A 25,625-nucleotide genomic window follows, 5' to 3' on the forward strand; every position below is an offset into this window, starting at 1 on the left:
GCAAATCTCAAAGACGACAAATAACACAATATGAGGTCAAAAAAATTGTTAACCCTATAGTTTAGACCTAAACATAAAATGCATGGAGTGCAATGCATTCTTGTATTAGTTTAGTGTTTAAAATGTGCCTTTTCAACAGAATCCAATTATTAAAACATAAACCAAAAATCTAATCATAATCTCAGTGTTTGTTAGGAAAAATAATTGCAATTAAATATGTACCCAAAATCATTCAGCCCTGGTCCAGCCCGTGCAGTCTGCAGCCTGCTCCCTGCTGGTTCAGTCGACCTTTTCACTTCAAGTACAGTTATGGTACTTTTGAATACAGCTTTTATGAATTTTTGCATCTAAACATTGGTGTAAAAACAGTCAAGCCTGTAGCGGATACATACATCTGTATGAGAATAATCAAGTATTTGACTCAGCCCAGCGCTCAGGTTTCTAACCCTAAAAGCAACAGACAACTGCTCTGAATGCCTGAAACTGGCAGTGTGGTCCAAGTAGCAACGCAGAGCTCTAGATGCTCTGGATGGTGTTTACAAAGGGCGAGGGGAGACCTAGACAATTGGTGTCCCCTCTCAACTTCCAGACCATATGCCTGGCTGAGTACCAGGGTCCTGGGCCAGTTCGGGAGTGGCCAAGGGCCCTGTACCACCAGGTCTGCCAGGCATAAGAACCACCTGGCATTTGGACTGTCCAGTGCCACCAACAACAACAACCACTCCTGCCACATTCTCTGTGTGGCCAGAGAGTCGCCAGGAGCCAGAAGTAGAGAAGGAGTAGAGGGCCTAGCATAGACTTGACTTCACACAATACTTAATTATTAAATATTACAATGACATAATTATTTTCAAAATGGTTAAACCTCACCTTTGAACCCTTGTCATTTTTTATGGCAATATCAATGGCAATATCGGTATCACACTCTATGTAACTATGTTATGTACTCAAGTTTGATGCACAGAAAAATGCCGCACATGAAACAGATTTTCATAATACAATAAATGAAATTCATATAAATATATATTTTTTCAATTGTGTGTAAATTTCAGCACATACTAGTAGAGATATTCATATAATATTAGTACTCTGGAAAGGTCAAATGTTGTCCTTTTTTGTTCTATTTTAATGATACTTGATGTCAGTATGGTACTTTTGAAATGGATATAGTTTATGTAGCTTTAATATTGCCTTTATAACATGTTAAAATTTCCAATATTTTTGTTTGTGAACTGAACTGAGTCAAACTGCAGGTGAATTCATATCCATATTGTTAACTCACAGCACAACCCTATGGCACATGTAAGACTGATGATCCTGGGCACATCTTGTCACCATTTTAACCTTCTTTTACTCTCACCTCCTCTGAGCAGGCCCCATTAGTCTGCATTGCCCTGTCACCCATGGGTGTCACCACGCGGCTCTACAGCACTTTATCATTGGTCCCAGCTTGCACATGAGGAGGTGTGCAGAGGGTGGAGGTATCGGTTCAGGACACACTGGAGGACGCTTAATTTAGTGTTAGACAGTGTGATTTATGTTTATAATGTAGCCTAGTGCCAGTAAATGCAGTACAGTGCTCAGTACATGGTTTGGAGTGGTCGCCATGACTGACATATTGGACCTGAGAGATTCTTGTCCCCTACATTTGACCCAGCCTCCTGTGCCGCTGGGCTAAACCTGTCAGAAGCAGTGAGGACTCATCTCCAGATACCTTTGCTGGAGGATTTGACCTTTTGTGCATGAGTACGCAGAAGAAACCCACACGGACACAGGGGGAACATGCAAACTCCGCACAGAAAGGCCCGGGCAACTTGGGAATCAAACCCATAACCTTTTTGTTGTGAGTCGTGTTGTGATCCTGTGGGTATTGATCCTGTGGAGTACAATTTATTTAGATCTCCCTATGGTTGAGCCCATTTTAGACCAGTTTAAGTTCATGTTTAGACCTAATTTAGACCTGATGTAGTCCTGAGTTTAGATTTGGTGGTACTTGGAAAGCTAAATCCATCCATCCATCCATCTTCTTCCGCTTATCCGGGGCCGGGTCGCGGGGGCAGCAGTCTAAGCAGGGACTCCCAGACTTCCCTCACCCCGGACACGTCCTCCAGCTCCTCGGGTGGGACCCCAAGGCGTTCCCAGGCCAGCCGAGAGACATAGTCCCTCCAGCGTGTCCTGGGTCTTCCCCGGGGCCTCCTCCCGGTGGGACATGCCCAGAACACCTCCCTAGGGAGGCGTCCAGGAGGCATCCTGAGCAGATGCCCGAGCCACCTCAGCTGGTTCCTCTCAACGTGTAGGAGCAGCGTGTGACCGAGCTCCTCACCCTATCCCTAAGGGTGCGCCCGGCCACTCTGCGGAGGAAGCCCATTTCAGCCGCTTGTATCCGCGATCTTGTCCTTTCGGTCATTACCCAGAGCTCATGACCATAGGTGAGGGTAGGAACGTAGATTGACCGGTAAATCGAGAGCTTCGCCTTCCGGCTCAGCTCCTTCTTTACCACAACGGACCGATACAGCGACCGCATCACTGCAGACGCTGCACCGATCTGCCTGTCAATCTCCCGCTCCATCCTTCCCTCACTCGTGAACAAGACCCCGAGATACTTGAACTCCTCCACTTGGGGCAGAGACTCACCACCCACCCGGAGAGAGCAAACCACCTTTTTCCGGTCGAGAACCATGGCCTCGGATTTGGAGGAGCTGATTCTCATCCCAGCCGCTTCACACTCGGCTGCAAACCGCTCCAGTGCCTGCTGCAGGTCCTGGCTCGAAGAAGCCATCAGGACAACATCATCTGCAAACAGCAGAGATGAAATCCTGTGGTTCCCAAACCAGACCCCCTCCGGCCCCTGGCTGCGCCTAGAAATTCTGTCCATAAATATAATGAACAGAACCGGTGACAAAGGGCAGCCCTGGCGGAGTCCAACATGCACCGGGAACAGGTCTGACTTACTGCCGGCAATGCGAACACAGCTCCTGCTCCGGTCATACAGGGACCGGACAGCCCTTAGCAAAGAGCCCCGGACCCCATACTCCCAGAGCACCCCCCAAAGGACACCACGAGGGACACGGTCGAATGCCTTCTCCAGATCCACAAAACACATGTGGACTGGTTGGGCATACTCCCATGAGCCCTCGAGGACCCGATGGAGAGTATAGAGCTGGTCCAGTGTTCCACGACCAGGACGAAAACCACACTGCTCTTCCTGAATCCGAGGTTCGACTATCGGTCGGATTCTCCTCTCCAGTACCCTGGAATAGACCTTACCGGGAAGGCTGAGGAGTATGATTCCCCTGTAATTGAAACACACCCTCCGGTCCCCCTTCTTATACAGAGGGACCACCACCCCGGTCTGCCATTCCACAGGTACTGTCCCCGACCGCCACGCGATGTTGCAGAGACGTGTCAGCCAAGACAGCCCCACAACATCCAGAGACTTGAGGTACTCAGGACGGATCTCGTCCACCCCCGGAGCCTTGCCACCGAGGAGCTTGCCAACCACCTCAGTGACTTCAGCCAGGGTGATGGACGAGTCCGCCTCTGGGTCCCCAGTTTCTGCTTCCTCCTCGGAAGACGTGACAGTGGGATTGAGGAGATCCTCAAAGTATTCCTTCCACCGCCCGACAACATCCCCAGTCGAAGTCAGCAGCTCTCCACCCGCACTGTAAACAGTGTTGGTGAAGCACTGCTTCCCCCTCCTGAGGCGTCGGACGGTTTGCCAGAATCTCTTTGAGGCCGTCCGATAGTCCTCCTCCATGGCCTGCCCGAACTCCTCCCAAAAGCTAAATATTATCTTAAATTGTATAGAATATATAATTAGCTGTTGTCTTGTACGCTAAGTAACACCATTCACTTCAGCTGTGTCATACCACCACATACAGAACGCCAGTACAAGGACACCATCAGGACAACTGTGATTGTTTATAATACAAAATTATCCTTTTAGACTAATCTCAGTCTGATGAAATAAGTTTTAATCTCTTGTCTATGTCTGTTGTCAGTTATTGGTAAAGTATACCCTGATTAACATGCTTTAATCGTTCCTCATTGTCAGTAGGGTGATGGTCCTTTTTAAACCTGCATATGCCCACTGTCCCTGGTCGTGTCCCCTGTAGAGGACCCATCTGTCCCCTCCTCCCTTCTGCTCCTCTCACACTCCTAAGACACCTTCACTGTTTGTAAACAACGCCATATTGAGGCTAAAGTTCATTTTTGTATAGGCTTCTATCTGTATATTTTTAACTTGACATTTGATAACGTAAGTCAGGGGAGTCAAACTCATTTTCACTGAGGGCCACATCACCAAATGGTTACCATCAAGGGCCAGATGTAACTGTGCAGCAGTATAAATGTCACTTTCTGTATGTCTGCATGTCTGTGCAACTGCGTATCCCCTGATAAACTAACATTTTTAAAAGTGTGTATTGGGGCACATCTGCTCACCGACCTTCAGCACTGCTTCAAAAACAGTCTATTACAGCCTTTTAATTATTGGACATTTTGTTGTTTTTCTTGAAGGACAACTTTTGCATACTTAGCTCTGTGCTTGGTGTCAAAATGCTGCCGTAGATTGTACCAACCCTGCCTCATAACACAAAAAACATACAGGTTTTTCTTCTTAAAGCACAAACTTGTTGGGAAAATCTCATTAGTTTATGGTCAGTGCACACATTAAAGCAGTATAGACTTATTTTAAAATGACAGTCATGCCTTTTAATTTACCTTCTCACAGGCCACATAAAATGACATGGCGGGCCACATTTTGCCCCCAGGCCTTAAGTTTGACACATGTGACATCAGTGAATTGACATAGACGTAGTAGATATTGTAACAGCAGTAATAACTCAAGAAAGTGGGCTGTGGTGAAGGGTCCACCTGCTCCTTACATTCATTGAGATATTATTGCTTTGCCTGAAATGTTCCACAGTATTACATTAATGTTATTTCTCTTGTACCTGTTACATTAGTTATTTTTATTTATCCAAAATATGTGAGCGAGGTCATATTTTTTTACCTGGAACGTGCCCTGGTGGCGTCACCTGCTTGTCACCACGGAGATGCACATATTAAATGCCATGGTGTGGAACATTCTGTAGAGACAAGTAGGTGGCTGACACATATCCAGAAATTACATACAGCAACTTTGGGTGTGCTGTGACAAAAAAAATAAAATAATGTGTAAGAAATGGTTTAATCACTGCTATATATTGTTAAAATAATATTGTCATGTAAGGACGGGCCTATAGAACTCCATAAACTGTAGGTAATACCTGATAGAAGTCGGGATAAGTGTCTGATAAACACTCTCTTCCCCTTTGTTCCCCTTTGTCTTAGTTCTGTCCTCCCACGCACACGCTAGGGCAGACTGCAGAGCTCGTCTCCTCAGGTGGATGTGGGTGTGAGAGGAGCCAGAGCTGCAGAGACACTGACAGTCACCAGTGAAAAAGCAAGACAAATGTTTCTCCTGCTGCAGAACTAACTCTGCTCCCATGACTCTGTCCAGCCATGTGACCCCACCACAACCACAAAACTCTGGCATTATGTTCTCACTGTATATACTCCCCAAAGCACAGGACATACTGTGTGTACCATTAGGTTAAAGATTCTAAATTATACTAAATCAGCTTGGATTATCAGACTCATTTAAACAAACTCATCTGCCGCTTCTTCCAGGCTTTACAGAGAAATGATGCTAACTTATAAACATTAGAATGAAACAACCATTTCATCTTGTTGTCGTCATTACACCAGAACATATCAGGGCTTTGGGTGAACATTTCATCAAATAAAGGGTTTATAAATTCATCATAAAATGGACCATACAACAAAAAATAAGCTTCACCTTCCACTTCTCACACATAAACCACAAAGACTTTCTTCTTCATGGGGCTAAAATAGGTAAAAACAAGTAGCCTGAAATCTGAAGTCTTATGTTGGTGTATAAAATGCCATTTAAAGAGTACTCCCCATGTTAAGTCACTCCCCCTTCGGAGCACTATCAAATCCCACTAATGAAACTACTAGTCTTTGCCTCAGGTTTAACAAGTTGCTGTGTACAGTTTTGCATCATGTTTTTGCATATGGAAAAATAGTGTGCGGCAGTATGGGTGACGTAGGCTTGTGGGCGGAGCGTTGCACAAAATCACATGGCTAACTACAAAGAGGGTTTGAATAGGACCTGAGACAGACCGCTAAAATACTCAAACATGCATGGATGTCATCTAAGACCTCTTCAGACATGTTTTTGATAAGGCAACAACATTATGATATGGTAGAAAAAATCAATTTTGTCTTTAAGGATGGAGTAGACATCTTCTTAATAGACATAAATACATAGGTTCAACTTTCTTTGTAAGAAATAAAAAACTCCCAATAAAGGAAAACAAATATAGGACCTAACAGATTCCCATGCACAGTCAATTTGGCTGAAAGTGTTACATTTAGCTCGGAATAGCCACAGTAATATTTCAACTTTTATATTCATGTCCTTCCTGTAGTTTAATGTCCCTCCCTGTGTCTTGTCTTCCAGATCACGTGCCTGCAGGACTTCTTCGGAGAGGACGATGTCTTCATAGCGTGTGGTCCAGAGAAGTTCCGCTATGCCCAGGATGACTTTGTGTTGGACCATAGTGGTAAGGCCTGCAGAGGCTTTGTGACTGGTAGGCCAAACTCCACCTCTAACCACACTCCTGTCTGTCCATGTGTAGGGAGTAGTACATGTGTCCCTCTCATCTGTCTCATCTAATGTATTTTGTTTATGTGGAGTATTGTTTTATTACTTCATTAAAGGTGCATTATTTTCCGGAAAAGAGCTTGCAACCTGCTTGTCTCCATGAGGATGTTATTGCTTTTCCTGAGATTGTCCACAGTATGGCATTAAACCTGTCTGTGTTGTAGGGCTGGGTGATATGGGGGAAAAAAGAATACCAGACAGATGGACTTCAGGTGTAGAGCAGGTTGTCAGGATCACTACGGCTTTTATTTTGTGTAAACAGGACCAATAATTTCAAGTTTGGAATGAGTCTGTACAGTATATTAAGCCTAAAAGCATCAGCAGAAACTCATGTGCTGCCCGTGCTGTAATTGAGGTCTTAAGTTTCACTGATACATGGTGAGAAAATAGTCGTTTACTTACCGTAACTTGGATTATAATGATAAGAAGCGCAAGAAGAGAGAAAGAGAGGAGATAATGTGAGGAGATGGATCAGAGAAAGGGAGGGAGGAGGAGTGGGTCCAGACGACAGCCGCACACACACACACAGGCAGAGGGAAGGAGACACTGAACTATTAGTCAAATTGTGCGTATTTAAGTCAAAACTGAACCTGGATTGACTGTAAACCTGTTGATTAAAATGCAGTTGCCTTATCGAGATCGGTAAGGTCAAAGAGCAATCACTTTGGGCTTTTGGCACAGCTCTACTTTCTTTTATTCACTCATTTTTTAAATGGTGAAGAATTCCTGGAAAAACACATGTATTCTAACTGTAAATGAGGCTGCTTCTCCACAGATCTGACCTGTAACTTTGCCTAGACCCTTCTTCTGTTTAGTGCCATATTCTAGGCAAAACAATAACATCTCCATGGAGACACCAAGGTGACAGACCTGCCTCCAGAAAGTTACATAGTGCACCTTTAACATGACTCAATTTTTTTGTTCTACAAGTTTGCGTCTTTGCCCGTCGTCAGTGTAAAAATATGTCCTGAAGACTATACACGGCTATAAATGAGAAACCTTTACGATTATGAAGACCTAAGTAAAAATTGTAGGCCCATCTGCTACTAAATGTATAATATTTTAATATAATTCAGTGCTGTAGTATTTTTTTCTAATACAAACATTGGGATTTTCCAGAAGTGTATTCAAGAACACAACAGCAGTAAACAAGGCTGTAGTGTTACCCCAGGACATCTGATGTTTTTCCATATTTTATGTTGTCATGTCCTCATTGTGTTTCTTTCTGTATTTTCTATAATATTTATCTACAATATGAGTTTTGTTGTGTAACTATGTCACATTCAACCTGTTTAAAATAACAGCTCCTCAAGTGTCCAGAGCTGCAGATCTTTGCAGGAAGGAAGTTTATTTTTACCCAAAGTATTGCCGTCCTGTTTGAATCCCAGTTGTTTTTGCACATGCATTGTGCTAACTGTGCTAACTGTGCTAACTGTAGCGGACATGAGGGAGATTGATGAGGCTTGACATTTCCAGACTTATGTCCCAGTTACACTCTTGTGCTCTACTTTGAGAAGGAGGTCTCTGAGAGGAAATCAGTCACACTACGGCTGAGGCTACACAGACACACACAGAACACAACAAATGTAGGCCTATAACCAGAGGTGGGAGAATAGAAAAAAACTGTCCTCATGTAAGAGTAACAGTACTTCAAAGTAATAATACTCAAGTAGAAGTACAAAGTAGTAGTCCAAGAAATTACTCATTTAAAAGTAAAAAAAGTATTTGGGAAAACTACTGCTCAAGTAAGAGTAACTTGAATACATAAAGACAGAAAACATTTGATTTATAATCTGAAGTTAATTAAATAATGCACAAAATCTGCTCTTTAACTTTACAGTCAGAACTGGTTTGTTGGTGCCTTATAGTTAAGTATGTGGCTGTGAATAAAACCCATAGTACAACATAGCAATACATTTACAATAAAAAAAGCTTTTGAAGAAACTGAAAAAAAAAAGTTCACTTTTAGTTATTGTGATTTCCCAGCGAGATAAAAGAACATGAGAAATCAATATTTGGCTGCTCGATTATAAAACATTGCTTTTTAGAAACTTAACAAATATCTGTAAAGAGTTATTGTATTCGGTTCAGACTAATGTGTAATGTAATATTCCTGCTGATGTGTGTTCTCAGAATGCAGAGTGCTCAAGTCTTCATCACACAGTCGCTCTGTTACTCCAAACCGCACCAAGAGCCCGGGGCCCACACGCAGAAGCAAGTCCCCCGCATCCGGTATAACAATACAGACCTTTATAAAGTATGGGAATGGACAGAATATAGGGGCAAATATTTATATCTGTATAAAGTTATACCTGAGTCTTTTTATTTGTTCATATATCGTATGAGAAAAGGGATTTCTGCTGCATCTAATGAAATAGAAGAGAAATGAAGCTAAAGTGTTTCTATGTTTATATGATCATCATCAAACACATTTGATTAATCAGAGGAAAGTTCATTTGTGAACTTAAGTGATATTTGTTATTGCCAATTATTAATGTTGTTCCCTCATCAAAAACATGTTCAAAGAGGTTTTAGTGTTTTATAGATCACTCCCAGCCCCTATTGTCCCTGAATATACAAAAACATCATATATAGAACTGTACACAGCAACTTGACAAACCTGATATGATGTGCAGCAGTGTCATTAGTTGGATGCAGCTGATTGTGTTATGGTAGCGCTCAGAAGGGGGAGTGACTTAACACAGGGAGCAAAGAGAGGTTAGACTCAGAACATCAAAAATGACTCTTATAACGTTAACTCTTATAAAACATAAAAGGTAACGTGGTGATGTAAATATGTTGTGTTAGCAGTGAATACCCTGTAGAAGTATCATACCTCCTCTTTACGGCCGTTATCAAACATTGACAATTTACATAAAGTTGATAAAGTTTACCTTTATAATTGTGTCATTTTCAGTTCTCTTACTGCACCATGACTGAATAATGATGGCACTGTGCTGCTGTACCTGTCATGTCTACAGTGTGTATAACAAGGGACATTGTTCTGGATCAGCGCTGTTAAAACAAGCACAATACATTTCATATAATAACTGTTTAAAAACATTTACAGTGTATGTGTATCTATAGATGAGTGACTTATTCATCCCAAAAGAAGTGTGTTGTCTCATTGTACTTTTTAATCTTTTAACAGCGAGGCGACCAGTGCACTTTACCAGCAGCCGTCCTAACAGTAAGTCTCCAGGTAAGCATAAATAAAATTAAACATGACCTGAACCTGGCCTTAGTCGATATGGCGATAAAAATCTAATCAATATCTCCTGTTATGAAATCTTTGTGCTTTTCCTTCACAGTAAACGGTTTCTCGAGCAGCCAGTCGTCGTCTTCCAGATCCAATAAGTCTTCAACTCCATCTCCCACCAGCCCCAGGACCACGCCCGGTTTTAAGGTCACTCTCAGTTTTTTTGTAATTTATCGGGTGTCTTTATTTAGTACAAATCTAACCTGTCTGCTTGTTTCCATGGAGATGTTCTTGCTTTGCCTGGAATGCCCCACAGTATGATATTAAACCTGTCTGTCTTTATTGAGACACCCAGCGAACACCACCAGGTGACGCTACTGAAGTAAGAAGGCATATTTTTAGCCATAAAATCTTCTGCAAGTTTAATGTTGTATTGTGGAACATTCCAGGCAAAGCAATAACACAGAGACATGCAGGTATGCAGGTAGCATACCCTCTGTGGGAAAAGTTACAGAGTGTACCTTTAAATATTGAACTGTAAGCCATAACAATACAATACAGGTGTAAAATGTGGGTCAGACAGTGAACATACTGTAATATTGTAAATGTTCTGTCTAAAACGTGAAATATTTTTATAAATCTAACTGACATATACTTCTTTACAGATTCCTAATTCAAACCACGTCTCCTCACACACAAACGGAGCTGTGAACAACCACCCGGAGCAGACAAGTCCAGAAGGTACAGTTTCTCTAAAAACATCTTGACTTTTGTTTTGAGCCAGGGAAACGATACAACTTGTCCTCTCACTGCGCAGCTCTGCACGATCGAATCCATTTAGGTTAGACTGAAAATGACGTCGTAATAAATTATTATGCCATGTCAGTGGCATAATAATTTATTATGCACATTTCTATGCAAATGCATGCAGATATATTGTTACTTCTAGGGCCGTTAAGCTCAGTATCAAACCACATATTCTTACTGTGAAGGGTCTTGCCCAATTTAGGAATCAGCTTAGTATTTCAAACAGCATGTGGAAGCTAGACAAGAGTGGTGAAGAGAAGGTATTGGAGAGGCTGAGGAGGCTGATGGTTCCACTGCTGTGGAGGGGGTTGTAGCAAGGGAAATATGAACGTAACATGGATCCTTGTACTTTACACACTCTGTTATAATGATCTATATCCTGTTTTTGCATCAGATATGTAGCTGGTGTTGTTTTTTTTTTCATTCACTCTTGTTTAACACACAGGTTGGGTTCTTCTCTCAAACAGAAAACACTCTGTTCCACCTTGTGATGTCATGTGGTAGGAAGTGCTCCATGGTTCACTAGATCATTTAGATAATTTCAGCTCTGGAATTGTCAGTCAATAAATAAATAAATAAAAATTAAAAGTAAAATAATAATAAAATAAAAATTTAAAAAAGTAAAAAATATATATAAAAATAAAAAAACATTTTTTAAAAGCTTTGGCAAGTGTTTATTATTAGTCTGTCTAGATCTCCAAACCTTTTTAAATGTCTGAATGAAACAAAACACAACTCCAGGTATGGTTTTGAGGAGGTAACAACATTATATCAGGGTCAATTTTGTTTAATATAGGACCTTTAAGAAAAATATGCATCTCTTTATTATATACTCAAAAGTATATAATAAAGTCCATATCAATGCAAACTAAAATCATTCATCAATTTTTATTATTTTTTTAACAGTCAATGGCAACCGTTACGTACCCGCCTCGTCCATCTCTGAAAAGTACAAAGTCGGTAAAGTGATTGGAGACGGGAACTTCGCCGTGGTCAAAGAGTGCGTGGAGAGGTACGCACGTTACAGTTGTTTTATAGAGATGAGCAGCTGTTACATCTGATAACACTGATAATAATTATAATGTCCACATCAGCAGCCCATTCATCTGGCTGCAAATGGTTTAATTACACTTCCAGACTGTAATATAAGCTGCTCTGGTCATGGCAAACTGATAAAATAGCCATATTGGTCCATATAATATTGTAGCAGCAGCAGAGTTCACTAATTAGCTTCAGCGCTATTAAAATGCAAATGTATGAAACTGCAGTCAGTACAAAATGCTTCACAAACACTATAAAACTGAAAAATAACACCCCTGACAATTAAACACATTATCGTAGAAGTGCAGCTTTTCATTTTAAAACAGTCATTTCTTTTAGTTGCACTAAAACAAAGCACAGTGTGATATGGCACTGCAGTCACACTGTTTGTAATAATATCTTTACATTTCAAACTCAAGTTTCAAGTTTTTCTTTAAGAATGTGAATTTTGGAAAAAATGTGGAGTAAGGATTATTAGCTGTAAAATCGATATGCAGTTTGCAGCAGATTTGTAGGATGTCACTAGGATCCAGAATATACATTTCTTCAATACTTTACAGAGATGTGAGTTTGGTCACCGGTGAATCTCCCTGAGTACAGACAGGTGTGATTGACAGGTGTGTTAGCCAGTCAGGGACACACATGGTCCATCCTCAAAACAAATAAGACTGCTAAGAAAAAATATCACAGAGAGCTGGAAAACATTGCAGATTTCTGAAGAATCAATTAGCGAATCTGAGGTGAGGCCAAACATGACTGCACGATCATGTTTGGTCAGACTCGAGACGTAATGGGCGACATGGGGACTAGACTTGATATCTGTCTAAAAAATACAGAGAGATAATTCTGGGTTGGACAGGCAAGGAAGTCTCAATTTTTCAAGTCCAAGTTATGCTTAAGTCCTCATTATTCAAGTCAAAGTCTATGTCATTTAGGAGTCCAAGTCGAGTCCGAGTCTAAATCAAGTGATTATCATTTAAAATTATTATAAGAAAACAGGACTAGTTAATTTCAAAAGGTTTGCAGTGGTCCAAAATTATTTTTTCCTAGTGCATTCTGGCCATCCTTAATATTCTATGCAATTAGTTTATAAGCACATTTTAGAACTTTTGCAGAAATGTAACTAGAATGCTAACAGCACACATCCTGATTTGTGAAGGATAAAAACACCTTATAATTCCTTTTGACCTGAAGAGCCGTTTTTACCATGTATCTGTACCAGGGCAAAACAAATTTTACTTTATTATATGAATCAAAATCTGCTACAGCTCCATTGATCCATGTACTGAATGTCAACTTTATGCTATTGATTTCATCCATCCATCCGCTGGCTGCGCTTTAGAAGATCAACAAAATGCTCTAAATGCCTCAGTATTAGCTCCACTAACCAAAATGTCCTCAGTGGCTTTGAGGCGAATCACTTTTCTCTCTGTAAAGTGAAACTCTTTTACAAGTCAGCAGTGTGTTCCTTCTGTTTTATTGTGTTCTCTCTTGTACTGGGTGTAATGGCGTCTCAGCAGTGGGCCGTATATATTAGGACTAGAGCCAGCGCTGTTTTTATGGCGTGCTCTAATTGCTCTGTGTCTGTGCAGGGCCACGGGAAAAGAGTTCGCCCTGAAGATCATCGACAAGGCCAAGTGCGCTGGGAAGGTACCATAGGGGAGGGGCTGAGGACGCTGAAGGGATGCTAACACTAAGTAGCACGCAGTAATGGTTTAAGATGATGAAGCCCACTGCATTTAGTCTGCTTTAAGTTGTGAATTGAATTGAATTTTGGTACCTGTATACATACAATTAATAATCACTAAATGTGCAAATCATTAAAGAGGCCTGTGTCTGATTTTTATTTATTCTTGTTCAACAAAATGTATTTTATGCCATAGTTTATTGTAAAAGCACACGTTTGGGAAGAACAACATCAGACTGAATGGTATCACCTACACCCACAGACAGTTTTATCCAATCAGAAAAGTTGTTGGATGAGAACCAAATGGAAAAAAACTGCACGTTACTATCCCCAACAAGTGTTTGTCTGTCATGGTTCAACATATGAGAGAGAGAAGTGGGCGTGGCCAACCGTTAATTCTGAAACATGTTCTTATGCATGGGTATAAATAGTGCACGGACCCTTTTATGTGCGGATTTGAACACTGCTTACAAGTTTCAACTGTAAAGTAATCACAATCTGACATTCAAATGAAGAGTTTGTGTAATATAGTTTGTACTAAAAGAAAAATATAAAATCTGTCAACTGGATAAAAAGTTGTAGGAGTGAAGACATTTCACTGCTCATCCAAGCCGCTTCTTCAGTTCTGGTCAGATTACTGCTGGACACTGCCTTATATCTGTCTAAAAGGAGGAGCTAACTACACTGAAACTAAAAACACCTAGAGTATTGTTCACAGTTTCTGTTTGTAAACTACACCTTTTGAGCTAGACTAAGTTTGCACTGTATCTGAGTCATACTTAGCATAATCATTCAAGCCCCTAATGGCTGCTTTCACACCTATTAGCATCCTAGCTATTGTTTTCTTTGTTTTAGTTTGGGTAGTTTAACTATAGTTTGGATAGTGTCAGAAAATAAGCACATGCATGATTGTCTGTGTAATCCCTCAGTCGTCCAGGTCTGATCCACAGCAAAAGACGAAGATTAAATCTGTCAGTTCTTCATCTTTTGCTGTACACACGATTGAATAAATAAATGCATGGAAACATAAAAAACTGAACTAGTTAATTTTAAACAGTTTGCAGTTGTCCAAAGTTATCCCTCACTTTCCTAACTCATTCTGAGCACTGCTAATTACTCACAGTGATGAGTTTATAAGCACTTTTCACAACTTTTCCTCTCACGGTAATGCTAACGACAAGCATGCCAACAGTGCACATCCCATGGAGGATAAGTTTGTTATAATTCATTTTGACCTGAAGAGCAGTTTTGAATAAGTAAATGGTCTACTCTGTTTAACCACAGACCAGCTAAAATGCGGTCTATATAAATGCAGGCTTACTACTCCTTCAGTAGAGTGCCTGAATACATTACTCTGCCAGACTTTGCTCTCAGCATGATCGTTTTCCACTGTGCATTATTAAAGCTTACACACTGTTGTTGTTCAGCGATCAGAGCCCATGTTTCATTCAGCAGTGAGTGATCTGCACACTCTGATGCCTCCACGTTGTACCTGTCAGTTGTGCCTGTATCTGTGTATTTGATTGGACATTACAAAAGTTATGTTAAGTGTTTTCTCTTCACTTGACACATCTATGTATTTTAGGTTGAAAATGTGAAAATATTTATAACTACCGGTACTTGTACACATTACGGTCTGACCTGTGTGTGTGTTTGCAGGAGCACCTGATAGAGAATGAGGTGGCAGTGCTGCGTAAGGTCAAACACCCAAACATCATCATGCTGATCGAGGAGGTGGACACTCCCACTGAGCTGTGTCTGGTCATGGAGCTGGTCAAGGTACTATATATACAGTACTACTCTTACTACTTAAGGCTGTAGTTGACTAAAGAAATTCTTGGTCGACTAAAGACTTGTCCTGCCGATCGATTAATCGATTAAAAAGGGGGCGTGGCTAAAGCTCTCACATGTCTCTTTGTCTGACCCAAACTGGACGCACTAGACTACTACACAGAAGTTCAAAAAAGTACTAGGAAACAGTTGTATAAAGACAGATTAAATATAAAAAAAATACTCACTCACTCACTCACTAACCTTTCCTTTTTACCACTGTCCCATATAAATTCTTATAATATAAATAAAATAATAGCTCGACAAATACAAATTTTGGTCGACTAAGACATCATCAACCCACTAATTGACTAAACGACAAAAGGCCTACTGCTGCTGCTACTACTGCTACTGCTACTACTGCTACTGCTACTACTACTACAACTACAGCTACTACTACTGCTACTAGTGCACTTACCACTACAGCTAGACCCTTCTTGGTTAGATTAAGGCTTATTTTTATATATGTGTGCAGGGAGGTGATCTGTTTGACGCCATCACATCCTCTGCGAAGTACACAGAGAGAGACGCCAGTATCATGGTCTATAATCTGGCAGCGGCCCTCAAGTACCTCCACAGTGTCTGCATTGTGCACAGAGACATCAAACCTGAGAACCTGCTGGTAGGTCCTCCACCAAGAACACTTTGTTTTAAAGGTGAACAGCTCTGCCCACGTTATCAACACCGAAACAAACATACAAAATGTAGCAACAGTTTACGCACAAGTAACACATTTCTCAGACAGATTATAGACTGGCCTGGGAATGCCTTGGGGTCCCACCGGAGGAGCTGGAGGAAGTGTCTAGGGTGAGGGAAGTCTGGGAGTCCCTGCTTTAGACTGCTACCCCGTGACCTGGCCCTGGATAAGCAGAAGAAAATGTATGGATGGAAGGACTCTGTGGAATCATAACTATTTAGACGAGCTTTGGCCCTTGTTAATACTATGGTTGCTAGGTAACAAAACAGAATTCCCCCTGCTGCCCCTGTCCAACCAGGAAGTAAAGTAATAAACTTCACCTGCATTCAAAAACTACTCTAAACTAGAGACTTTTTTAGTAAAATCTTAAATACAATTATGTTAACTATGTTTTAGTGAAGTGAAGTGGCACCCGACAACCTCACTGTTGGCGTCACCACTTTCTGTCCAGTTTTATCTCTATAAGGAGTCACACTAAAATGAATAGATATTTAAAGATAAGGAAGTGGACAGGGAGCTGACACTGACACGTTAAAAACTACACAAATAAAAGGAATACTTCACTGGAAAAGTCTTCTGTTTAGAGAGAGATGTTTATGTCTCAATGCTAATGCTAATGCTAATTTTGAAAAGCAATAGACTAAAACAACACCACCAACTGAAGTATTCTACATGTAAAAATAACTGGGTAACCTTTATTTAATCAATTTGAATTTTAATAGGTTGTTTATTATTATTTTATTTTTTTTCTGATTTTAATAAAGTGTCTGTTAGCTTTGAGAAACAGTGGAGCTAGCTTGAGTGCTACTGTGCACAGAACCTGTTGGAATAATTACTGATGCGCTTCATTATGATGTAGTACAAAGTCCAGTAACACGTTGTATTCATTTCATAGATGAGTATTAATGTGCTGTAATTGAAGATCAGGACACATGAGGCTCCACCTGCTCCTGATCACTGACTTAGTTTGATTGTAAAACTCTACTCACTGAATGTGTTTTATTTGATGGGCACTTTACTGAAGCTAATGTATGTACACTGCATTGAGTTATACACTCAAACGAGAAATAAATTAAATTAAGTGCAATTATGTAATGTCTTCCAGGTGTTTGAGTATCCAGATGGGACCAAATCACTGAAGCTGGGGGACTTTGGTCTGGCCACGGTGGTGGAGGGGCCTCTGTACACTGTCTGTGGGACTCCCACATATGTGGCCCCTGAAATCATCTCAGAGTCTGGGTAAAAACACACTGTAGTCTGTTTTTTTCCCCCTTCTCCTGCTGGTCATCACTGTGTCCCACTGTTTTTTGTTGTTTTTTTTTGTTTTGGAGGGTCTAGCGTCTAAGGACAGGGGGTGCTCTGCTCTTATTGACCAATGACTGTTTCACTGGTTTATTTTAACTTTCTGTTGGTTAAAACAACAATATTGTGAAGCTCTGTGAGGTTATTACTGATGCTGTGACTTTGGACAAAACAGAACTAAACTGCACTGATAAATTTGCAGGGAAACCACATCTTGATGCTGCTTTCACTGCACTTTGAGATTTTAATCACTGTAGTATTAAAAATATCCAATAAAAACAAGTTTATACTACCAGCATAAATACCACTTTACAAGCGTCTCAAACACTCCTCCTCATATGTGGTCAGCTCCTTCAGTATCCACAGCTGTCCTGGGGTAGACCACCTCCATAAATCACATGCATTTGGTCTGAGCTGGATTTTAACCACTGACGTTCACGGTTATGCACTTATTATGTACTTAATATAGTTGGAACAAAAAATCAGGAAGCTGTGGTCAGCCTTAATCAGACAGATTCCTCTGGTTTGTTGCAGTTATGGTCTGAAGGTGGACATCTGGGCCGCAGGAGTCATCACGTACATTCTCCTGTGTGGATTCCCTCCATTCAGAAGGTGACACTTTGCCTCCTCTGTCATATTTCATTTATTAGACAACTTTCCAGATGTTTGTTCAATCTTGATATCTCCCTGTTTTTAGTGAGAGTAACCAGCAGGAGGAGCTGTTTGAGCAGATCCTGCAGGGCCGACTGTCCTTCCCCAGCCCGTACTGGGACAACATCACCGACTCAGCCAAGGTTAGCTCCATACTTTGAGCACTTTGATTGTTTTTATTGCACTGAAAAACTTTAAAAGACATGTGTCCTTACTTTGAGAGGCCTTGCATCTCCACAAACATGACTCTTATCCTGGAGACGGGCCTCCTCCTGCTTGTTTCCATGGAAATGCTGTTACATTGGCTATAAACTTCAACAATATGACATAAAACTGATCTATCTCCATGGAGAATGTTCCATAGTATGGTTTTAACTTTTTATTTCCATGGAATGCTGATACCGTGCCACCTCCAAAAAGTTACATACTGTAGCTTTAAGAATATCCCTACATACAGGTCTAATATTGTCAACATTACCACAGAATAAAAGTAAAACCTAAACCTAAAATATGCAAAATGGGCTGATAAAGAAAAATGTCCGCTGTATTTCTGTTGTATGGCCCAAAAAAAAAGATGGATCAGGCAGACTCTCCTGTACGATGTTATTTGTTGTTGTTTGTACAGGGCTTGTCCTCGGTAGATCACATTACAGGCTGAATTGCAGTGTTGTTACAGTTTTAATGGGCAGTTGGCTGAAGGACATAACGCTGCATTAGTGTCATGTATTTGAACAGGCTGCACTCCCAGACTCCGACAAACTGATAATCAACCGCTATTACTGTCGGTGACTTTGTGGAAGAGCAGAGGTGTGAATTTAACTGTTACTTTGCCTTGTGTGCTTGTGTCTCTAGCAAAGTCTACTGGTATCAATAAAAACTCTCTGTCAAGCATTAATCTGCCCTTTCAAACTATTTTGGCCATGTTAGCTTAGCATCTCCAGTTGCAGAGTTATGATTTTATGCATCCTGGAAAAAAGCTCGAACTTTAGCTGTCATGCAAAACACTGTTCATGCAAAACTCCAGCAGAACTCAGTGAAGCATCCTCCACGTGCAGCAGAGCAGTTGAGGTGGCTTGAACGTCTGCTCAAGATGCCTCCTGGACACCTTCCTGGGGAAGTGTTCCGGGCATGTCCCACCGGGAGGAGGCCCCGGGGAAGACTCAGGACACACTGGAGGGACTATGTCTCTCGGCTGGCCTGGGAATGCCTTGTGATCCCACCGGAGGAGCTGGAGGACGTGTCTGGGGGGAGGGAAATCTGAGAGTCCCTGCTTAGACTGCTGCCCCCACGACCTGGCCTTGAATAAGTGGAAGAAAATGGACAGATGGATATTGCAATTTAAAATGTTTAGATTATAACATAATGATCCAGGGTGTGATAGATCAGTGTTATGTCACTTCACACAGACACAGCACAGAACGTCGTCTTTACACGATGTACAACTGTAAAACAACCTGGCATCATTTGATCTACTTTGCATGTTTTGTTTGCTGACAGGAGCTGATTGGTCACATGCTGCGGGTGAAAGCTGAGGCCCGGTACACTGCGCTGGACGTCCTGTCTCACCCCTGGGTCACAGTGTCCTGCTTCAGTGTGAGTGTGAGGTGCACTGCCACACTGTACAGTATCATTTCATACTGAGCTGGAGGACAGAATGGTGAATAGTATCGCTGTAATGTCTTGGCCCATTAACATGAAATAAACACCGGCATAAATTCCAATGTTTTCTCTGTCAGCAAAATAAATGAATAAATACATAATGGAAATACTTTTTTTCACTATAGCTTTAGAAAGTATTGCTCTCATTCAACCCCAAAGACATGGTTATTTTCAGTTAAACGCCATAAGATTACTATGGCAAGTCTGCAGAGCCAATCCCTAACAAATAACGACAAGATTCAACATTTCTGTGTTTTCTTTTTGGATGTTAGAGTTATACAGACCCTTCATCAAACTGTAGATGCACAATATCAGACTAATGCAGTGTTTTATTGTGTGCAGGAGGATATTGTGACTGATAACAACATGAAGATGGAGGTGTCAGGTAAACTGAAGACGCACTTTAACCCAGCGCCAAAGCACAACCCCACCACAGCAGGAGTCTCTGTCATCATGGTGAGAACGCAACACACAAATATCACTTTATAGAGTACTCAAAGATTACTGCGCTGTTGACGACGAGTTAGCTGTTTTAGTACAAACAAATAAACCCAGACAGCTTTCAGAGATACTATAAGCGTCCAAATAACACCACCTATTTTGCGCCTTTTGGTCAGTGAATTAAAATGATGTTAAAATGGGAATTATAAGCAGTGTCACGCAGCAGGTAAGGGTCAAAACTGCCATGTTTTTAAAGTATCGCCCCCTTTTCTCTTCAGTGAGATACAATATTTTTAGCATCATGACTTTCCAACGGCGCTGGAAGATACGCTACAGTTTACACACCTCAGCAAACGAGTCACATGACTGAAATCCATGAATAATTTGAAATACTGTTTGTAGAATATTGATACTTTGCAGCTGTCATCAACATTCCCTAGGAGTGTGACGCAAACTGGAGGCACTGCTCTGTCTGATGCTGTTACTCACGTTAGACTGAGCTCTGAGCGTTTACAATCTGACCATAAAGAACTGCATTAGTTGAAACTCCAGCAGGTGACATGATCTGTGCAGTTAAACAAGTCTCTCACATAAAATCATAGTCACACGCTAGCTAGCATTAGCCAACCGTTTTTCAGTTTGTCGCTCTCACCTTTTTTGTTGACAATCATCACCTAAACAGAACCACGAATCTTAAAACTTTTTGACAATGTTTGCTAATGTGTGCATTGTGTCACCATGATAACTGCTGAACATTCCACCATAGACATATATGTAAAAAACACCCCCAGCGTGATGTCACTGCAAAGTACCAATATATAACGTGTAGAATAGAATGTATATAGTTAGTTTAGCTGAGGCTTTGTACAAGAAGTCAGCAGAGGATGTAAAATACTCCAGCTGCAGGTACACTGTGGAGTGACGCAGTAAAAAAAATAAAAATAGTAGCTGCGCACTGGAGGGAATGAATGTGTTTGGTGAAGGAGTGTGAATGGATTTTAAAAACATGGAGGAGCACTTATAGATTACTACTCAATAACATCACAAGAGGCAACCAAGCATTTGACCTCTGAAGAACCTGGGAATGAAACATAACTCCAGGTATTTCTTTGATTAGGAAACATAATTATATCGTGTTTAAAATCTCCAGTGAAGTCTTTTTCACACAATATAAGAGCTTTATTAATAATATAAACAGCCGCCTGCAAACGCGTGTCTTCTTCACACAACAGCTCAGTGAAAAGTTGCCAGCAGTGGATTGTGGATGTCCAATCCTTTTCCAATATGTCTGACCTAAATACTCATCATTTTGAGTTCAGCCACTTCAGAACTGGGCCAAGAATATCTGACCTCCACCAGACCAGACCAGAGACGTGATTGTACTGGATTAGTGATTCAGACAAGAAATGGCAGTCATACATGTTGGGTCCGTTTAACATACTTTATAAATTTGTCATGTTTTTGTAATAAATTCTAAAAACTAGTCGCATGTAGGAAGGAGGAAGTTGAGCATAAACATTAGCGAACTAAGCTAATATGAAAGCTGTATCTGTGGCATGTACTGTACACAGTATTATTTGGTTTACTTTACTTTTGTGAGAAAATTACTGACAATATTATAGAGAGTATATATACATACATATACATAGCCTAAATTGTTAAAATGGGTAAATATTGCAACTGTGTTTAGGTTTGCCTGCAGAGTTGTTAACTAAAAAGTTTCCTGTTTTTTAGTTTTCTGCAGAAGATATTATGAAACCATTTGCAATATGCTAATTCTGACCATTTCATTTCCATTAGATTTTGACTCTGCACTATAAATGTGGACTGTGTTGTTGCGTTAATGTAAAATCCATATTACCATAGAAGCATCTCCATCCACTGGCGCTCTCACTCTCTCCTCTCATCCCACAGCACGCACAGCCCTCTCTCTCTCTCTCTCTCTCTCTCCCCTGTCTGCTGTCTGAGAGGAGGTGGGTGGAGGCGGGTGGGGTGGGGTCATGTGTTGAGGACGCTGACCGCACATTGTCTGACCGTGTCCTAAATCTCATCTGACAGTTTGAGGTGTAAAAGGCGGACTTCTCCTCCTCTCCTTCTCACCCCCTCCTCATCCCCCTCTCCACTCCTCTCCACCTCCATCCATCCATCCACACGCCCCCGGGACCGCAGGGACCACCCGGAGCTCAGAGCCGTGCTGGTACACTGTCGAGCTTCCTTCCTCCCCCTCCCCTTCCTCCTCCTCCTCTTGTCTCTCTGGTTTTGGCTCATTATGTTGTGTTTGTTTCGGGGTCGGCTGCAGCTGCACTAACTGCCCTCACAGGATCAGTGAAACGGGCCGCGCACTAATGCTAACACAGGCTAACAGCTTTGGCAAAAAGGAAACACTAAAACGATTTTTTTATTTGCGTGCAATAACGGTAAGATATTTTATTCACTTTGTGATACAGGACCTAGCCATAGCTGCACATATTGTCTACTTGGATACATATTAATAAATTACAAATAATAATTGCATACAAATGTATGCATCATAAAATTGTGAGGAATTTTTATTTATTTAATTTATTTTAATTTATTTTATTTTTATTAGGGAAAGATTTAATTTTAAAATCCCAAATATGTCTGTATTATTTCACTTCTTTTATGATCATTAGCTACTGATTAGTGTCTATACTTCATAGTACAGCTCTGCCCTCTTGTGGACAAATATATGAAGTGCAATGCCATGAAGTATCCAGGTTAGAGGAAACTAAGGATGTAAATCACAATTTTGCTTTATTATTATGTTAATGTGGATTATTTTGAATGGTATTTGAGTAAGGCGTAAACCTGCCTGCTGTACGTGCTGCTTACATGAGCTGTGTCTCTGCCCCTCTGCTCTCCCTCTCCCTGCTCTCCCTCCTCTGACCTAGCTCCAAGACCATGGTATGTACTAACCACTAACTGCCTTATGCTGCTGGACACTGCAACAGAGAGACGCTTAATTTAAAACAGAAAAAAAAAAAATCTAAACAGAATTATTAAATTATGAAAAAGTTAAACTAAAACAGCTGGAAGTCTGATTATTCTGTAGCCGTCTCTGAGGTCCTGAGGTCCTGAGGTCACATGACTGCGGCCACAGTCCCCAGCACAAGCCCAGATGAAGCCTCCTGGTTGGTAGCGAAACGCCGGCTTCTAAAACTAAGTCCAGATGTTTAAGTTTAACTTGATAACACTGTATTCCAGGGAGTCTCAAAATTTGCTTCTCTTGATTATTAAAGTGCAGATTTGCAGCCTTCCTTTCTCCTCTGGTGCAGTGTGGCAGACCATTGTTCACTTCATGTGTGTCATTGTCTTGTTTTGGTGATCTTTCATAGTGGTGAGTAGTTTTGACACTAAATGAGTTGGTGTGTAATGAGCTTAACTGAAAACAGTGTATAAGTGTTTGACAAAATGATTGTTTTGGTTGTGTGTGGAATCTGAGGTAATAAAGAAACAACAGCCTATTTTGGTGGAATAGGACATTTTCAAATGTTTAGTCAGTGCCTCGTATCTGTATTTTAATCAAAGCAAGATAGAAACAAAGCCAAAGAATTCTCTTAAAGCTGCACTATGTAACCTTTCCGATGAAGGAGGTGCCACCTGCTTGTGTGTGTGTGTGTGTATATGTGTGTATATATATATATATAACATTAGAGATTTGGCCTGTAACATGTAGCAAAGCATGAACATTCAAGGCTCACTGTACAAATTGTTTTCCAAATGCATTAATAAAGTCGGTCAATTGGCTGCCAACCTCTGAGTCGTAGCCGCCCATTCCTGTGTTGACTGCTTGCTAGCATAAGCATGCATCTTGGCAAAGTGATGGCTGAAGTGTGCCATCTTTTGGGGAAACACTAGCATTACAGGGGAAAGGAAAATTGAACAAGGTTTACCCTTATGTATTTTAATATAATTTGGTCACGTTTGGCGGGCCGGATTAATGAATTCAAAGGGCAGAGTTTGGCCCCTGGGCCGTAGTTTGCCCATATCTGGTTTAAAACAGATGCACAGTACAAAGGTCAGGGTTTAAATATGCAGGGTGAAAACTAAATATACACAGAAAATAAATGGTATAAAATCAAACAAAAAATTAATAAAATAGGAAAAATCATAAGTTAAAAACACAAAACAAATGCAGCTGAGTAGATAATGAGTAGATGTTATTTACATTAACATTCATGATCCCACAGAACAGTTCTCCATGAATATTCAAAAACATGACACAAAACTGTACAAAACATCTTCACAAACCTGATGTGGTGTACAGTAACACCATTAGCGGACTGCACTCTGATTGTGTTGTGATAACGCTCTGCAGGACGAGTGACTTTACATGAGCAAAGGGAGGGGAGACTCAGAGCGTCAAAAACGAAAGTGAAACTTGTTAAACGGTGAATATAGCATTTTCAAAACAATAAAAGGAAACATGGTGATCTAAACATGTAATGTGTTAGCAGTTAATACACCACAGAAGTAAAATACCTCCTTCTTTAAACAGAGGCATGTATAAGGAGGTGAGGGATCCTGTTAACTGGCTTGCCTCTCCACAGATCTGACCTGTAACTTGGTCTGGTGATATCACTTGGTTGTCTCTGTCACCATAGACATCAATAAGTTCACACGCTGTAAAACATTCTAGATAAAGCAATAACATCTCCATGGAGACAAGCAGAAGTTCCATAGTGCACCTTTATTATTCATAAACCTGTATTTGTCACTGAGGCACTTGGCTGATTCCACTGGCTGTTCTTTTACATGCTCCCTGCTCCTGTGTGACCTTCTGCCCTTGTGTTTTGTAGAACACAGCTCTAGATAAAGAGGCCCTCACCATCAGCTGCCGACCACCGTCCAAACCTCCAGCCCCCGCTTCAAACGCCCGGAAACCAGACAAACCCACCCTCCCCCCCAAACCGGGTCCGGCTGTCACCAAAGCACCCAAACTCACCGACAGCGACCCTCCAAGTGACATCTCAACCAATCAGAGCTCCGCGTCTACCCCCGTGACCCCGCCCCTTCTCTCTCCCTACTCAGAACCAATCATCTGCCTGTCTACGTCCCTGTCTTCCCAAACTATAGCGCCCCCTATGGACGCTTCTCCAACCAAAGACGTGTCCCCCTCTGCTCTCTGCTCCCCCTCGCCGGTATCTCCCGTCCAACCGGTGGTTTTCTTCCCACATGCCCCACCCTCTCCGCACCACGCCCCGCCCACTCTGTTCCCCTCTCCCCCCTCCACTCCCCCCGGGTCGGACCCCCCCTCGCCCACAGGACACCCGGCGCCTAAGGGCCTCCAGGAGCTCTCCGAGGCTGTGTGAATATAAAGCAGCATCTCAAATGGTATTTTCACAGAGACATTTTTGGTTAAAAGGGATGGACAAAGAGTGGAGCTAGCGATTTCTGTTAGCTTAGCCTTAGTCTTAGCTGTTTGACTTATTTGTGTAATCGTACAACAACAATATTTGACACACAGTCAGCTATGCTACACACAACACTGCAAAAGACTGACTTGAACAATGAAATGACATGCTTCTTAACTCGCATGATGTCACAAATGGAAAAT

The 25,625-nt window shown here is 41.4% G+C and overlaps 1 protein-coding gene across 2 annotated transcripts in view; it reads left to right on the forward strand.

The window, feature by feature from the left end:
• Window positions 1–24,946, forward strand: part of dclk2a (doublecortin-like kinase 2a) — a 48,807-nt gene extending 23,861 nt beyond the window's left edge. Inside the window, exons 3-18 of one of the 2 annotated variants that reach the window (XR_008648680.1) lie at window positions 6,530–6,659; window positions 8,867–8,965; window positions 9,885–9,935; window positions 10,045–10,139; window positions 10,598–10,673; window positions 11,646–11,751; window positions 13,373–13,430; window positions 15,127–15,246; window positions 15,773–15,919; window positions 17,100–17,233; window positions 17,831–17,908; window positions 17,994–18,090; window positions 19,445–19,540; window positions 19,949–20,062; window positions 22,106–22,244; window positions 24,868–24,946. Coding sequence is in view for 1 of the 2 variants with exons in the window: in XM_055221302.1 (XP_055077277.1) it covers window positions 6,530–6,659; window positions 8,867–8,965; window positions 9,885–9,935; window positions 10,045–10,139; window positions 10,598–10,673; window positions 11,646–11,751; window positions 13,373–13,430; window positions 15,127–15,246; window positions 15,773–15,919; window positions 17,100–17,233; window positions 17,831–17,908; window positions 17,994–18,090; window positions 19,445–19,540; window positions 19,949–20,062; window positions 22,106–22,117 (1,413 nt within the window). In the remaining variant the exon portion in view is untranslated. Of the gene's footprint in view, window positions 1–6,529; window positions 6,660–8,866; window positions 8,966–9,884; window positions 9,936–10,044; window positions 10,140–10,597; window positions 10,674–11,645; window positions 11,752–13,372; window positions 13,431–15,126; window positions 15,247–15,772; window positions 15,920–17,099; window positions 17,234–17,830; window positions 17,909–17,993; window positions 18,091–19,444; window positions 19,541–19,948; window positions 20,063–22,105; window positions 22,365–24,867 lie in introns of those variants that run through there. The other variant, XM_055221302.1, reaches the window with a different exon arrangement.
• Window positions 24,947–25,625: the final 679 nt, after the last annotated feature.

Source organism: Periophthalmus magnuspinnatus, chromosome 1 (genome assembly GCF_009829125.3).
Source record: "Periophthalmus magnuspinnatus isolate fPerMag1 chromosome 1, fPerMag1.2.pri, whole genome shotgun sequence".
Classification (NCBI taxonomy): Eukaryota; Metazoa; Chordata; class Actinopteri; order Gobiiformes; family Gobiidae; genus Periophthalmus; species Periophthalmus magnuspinnatus.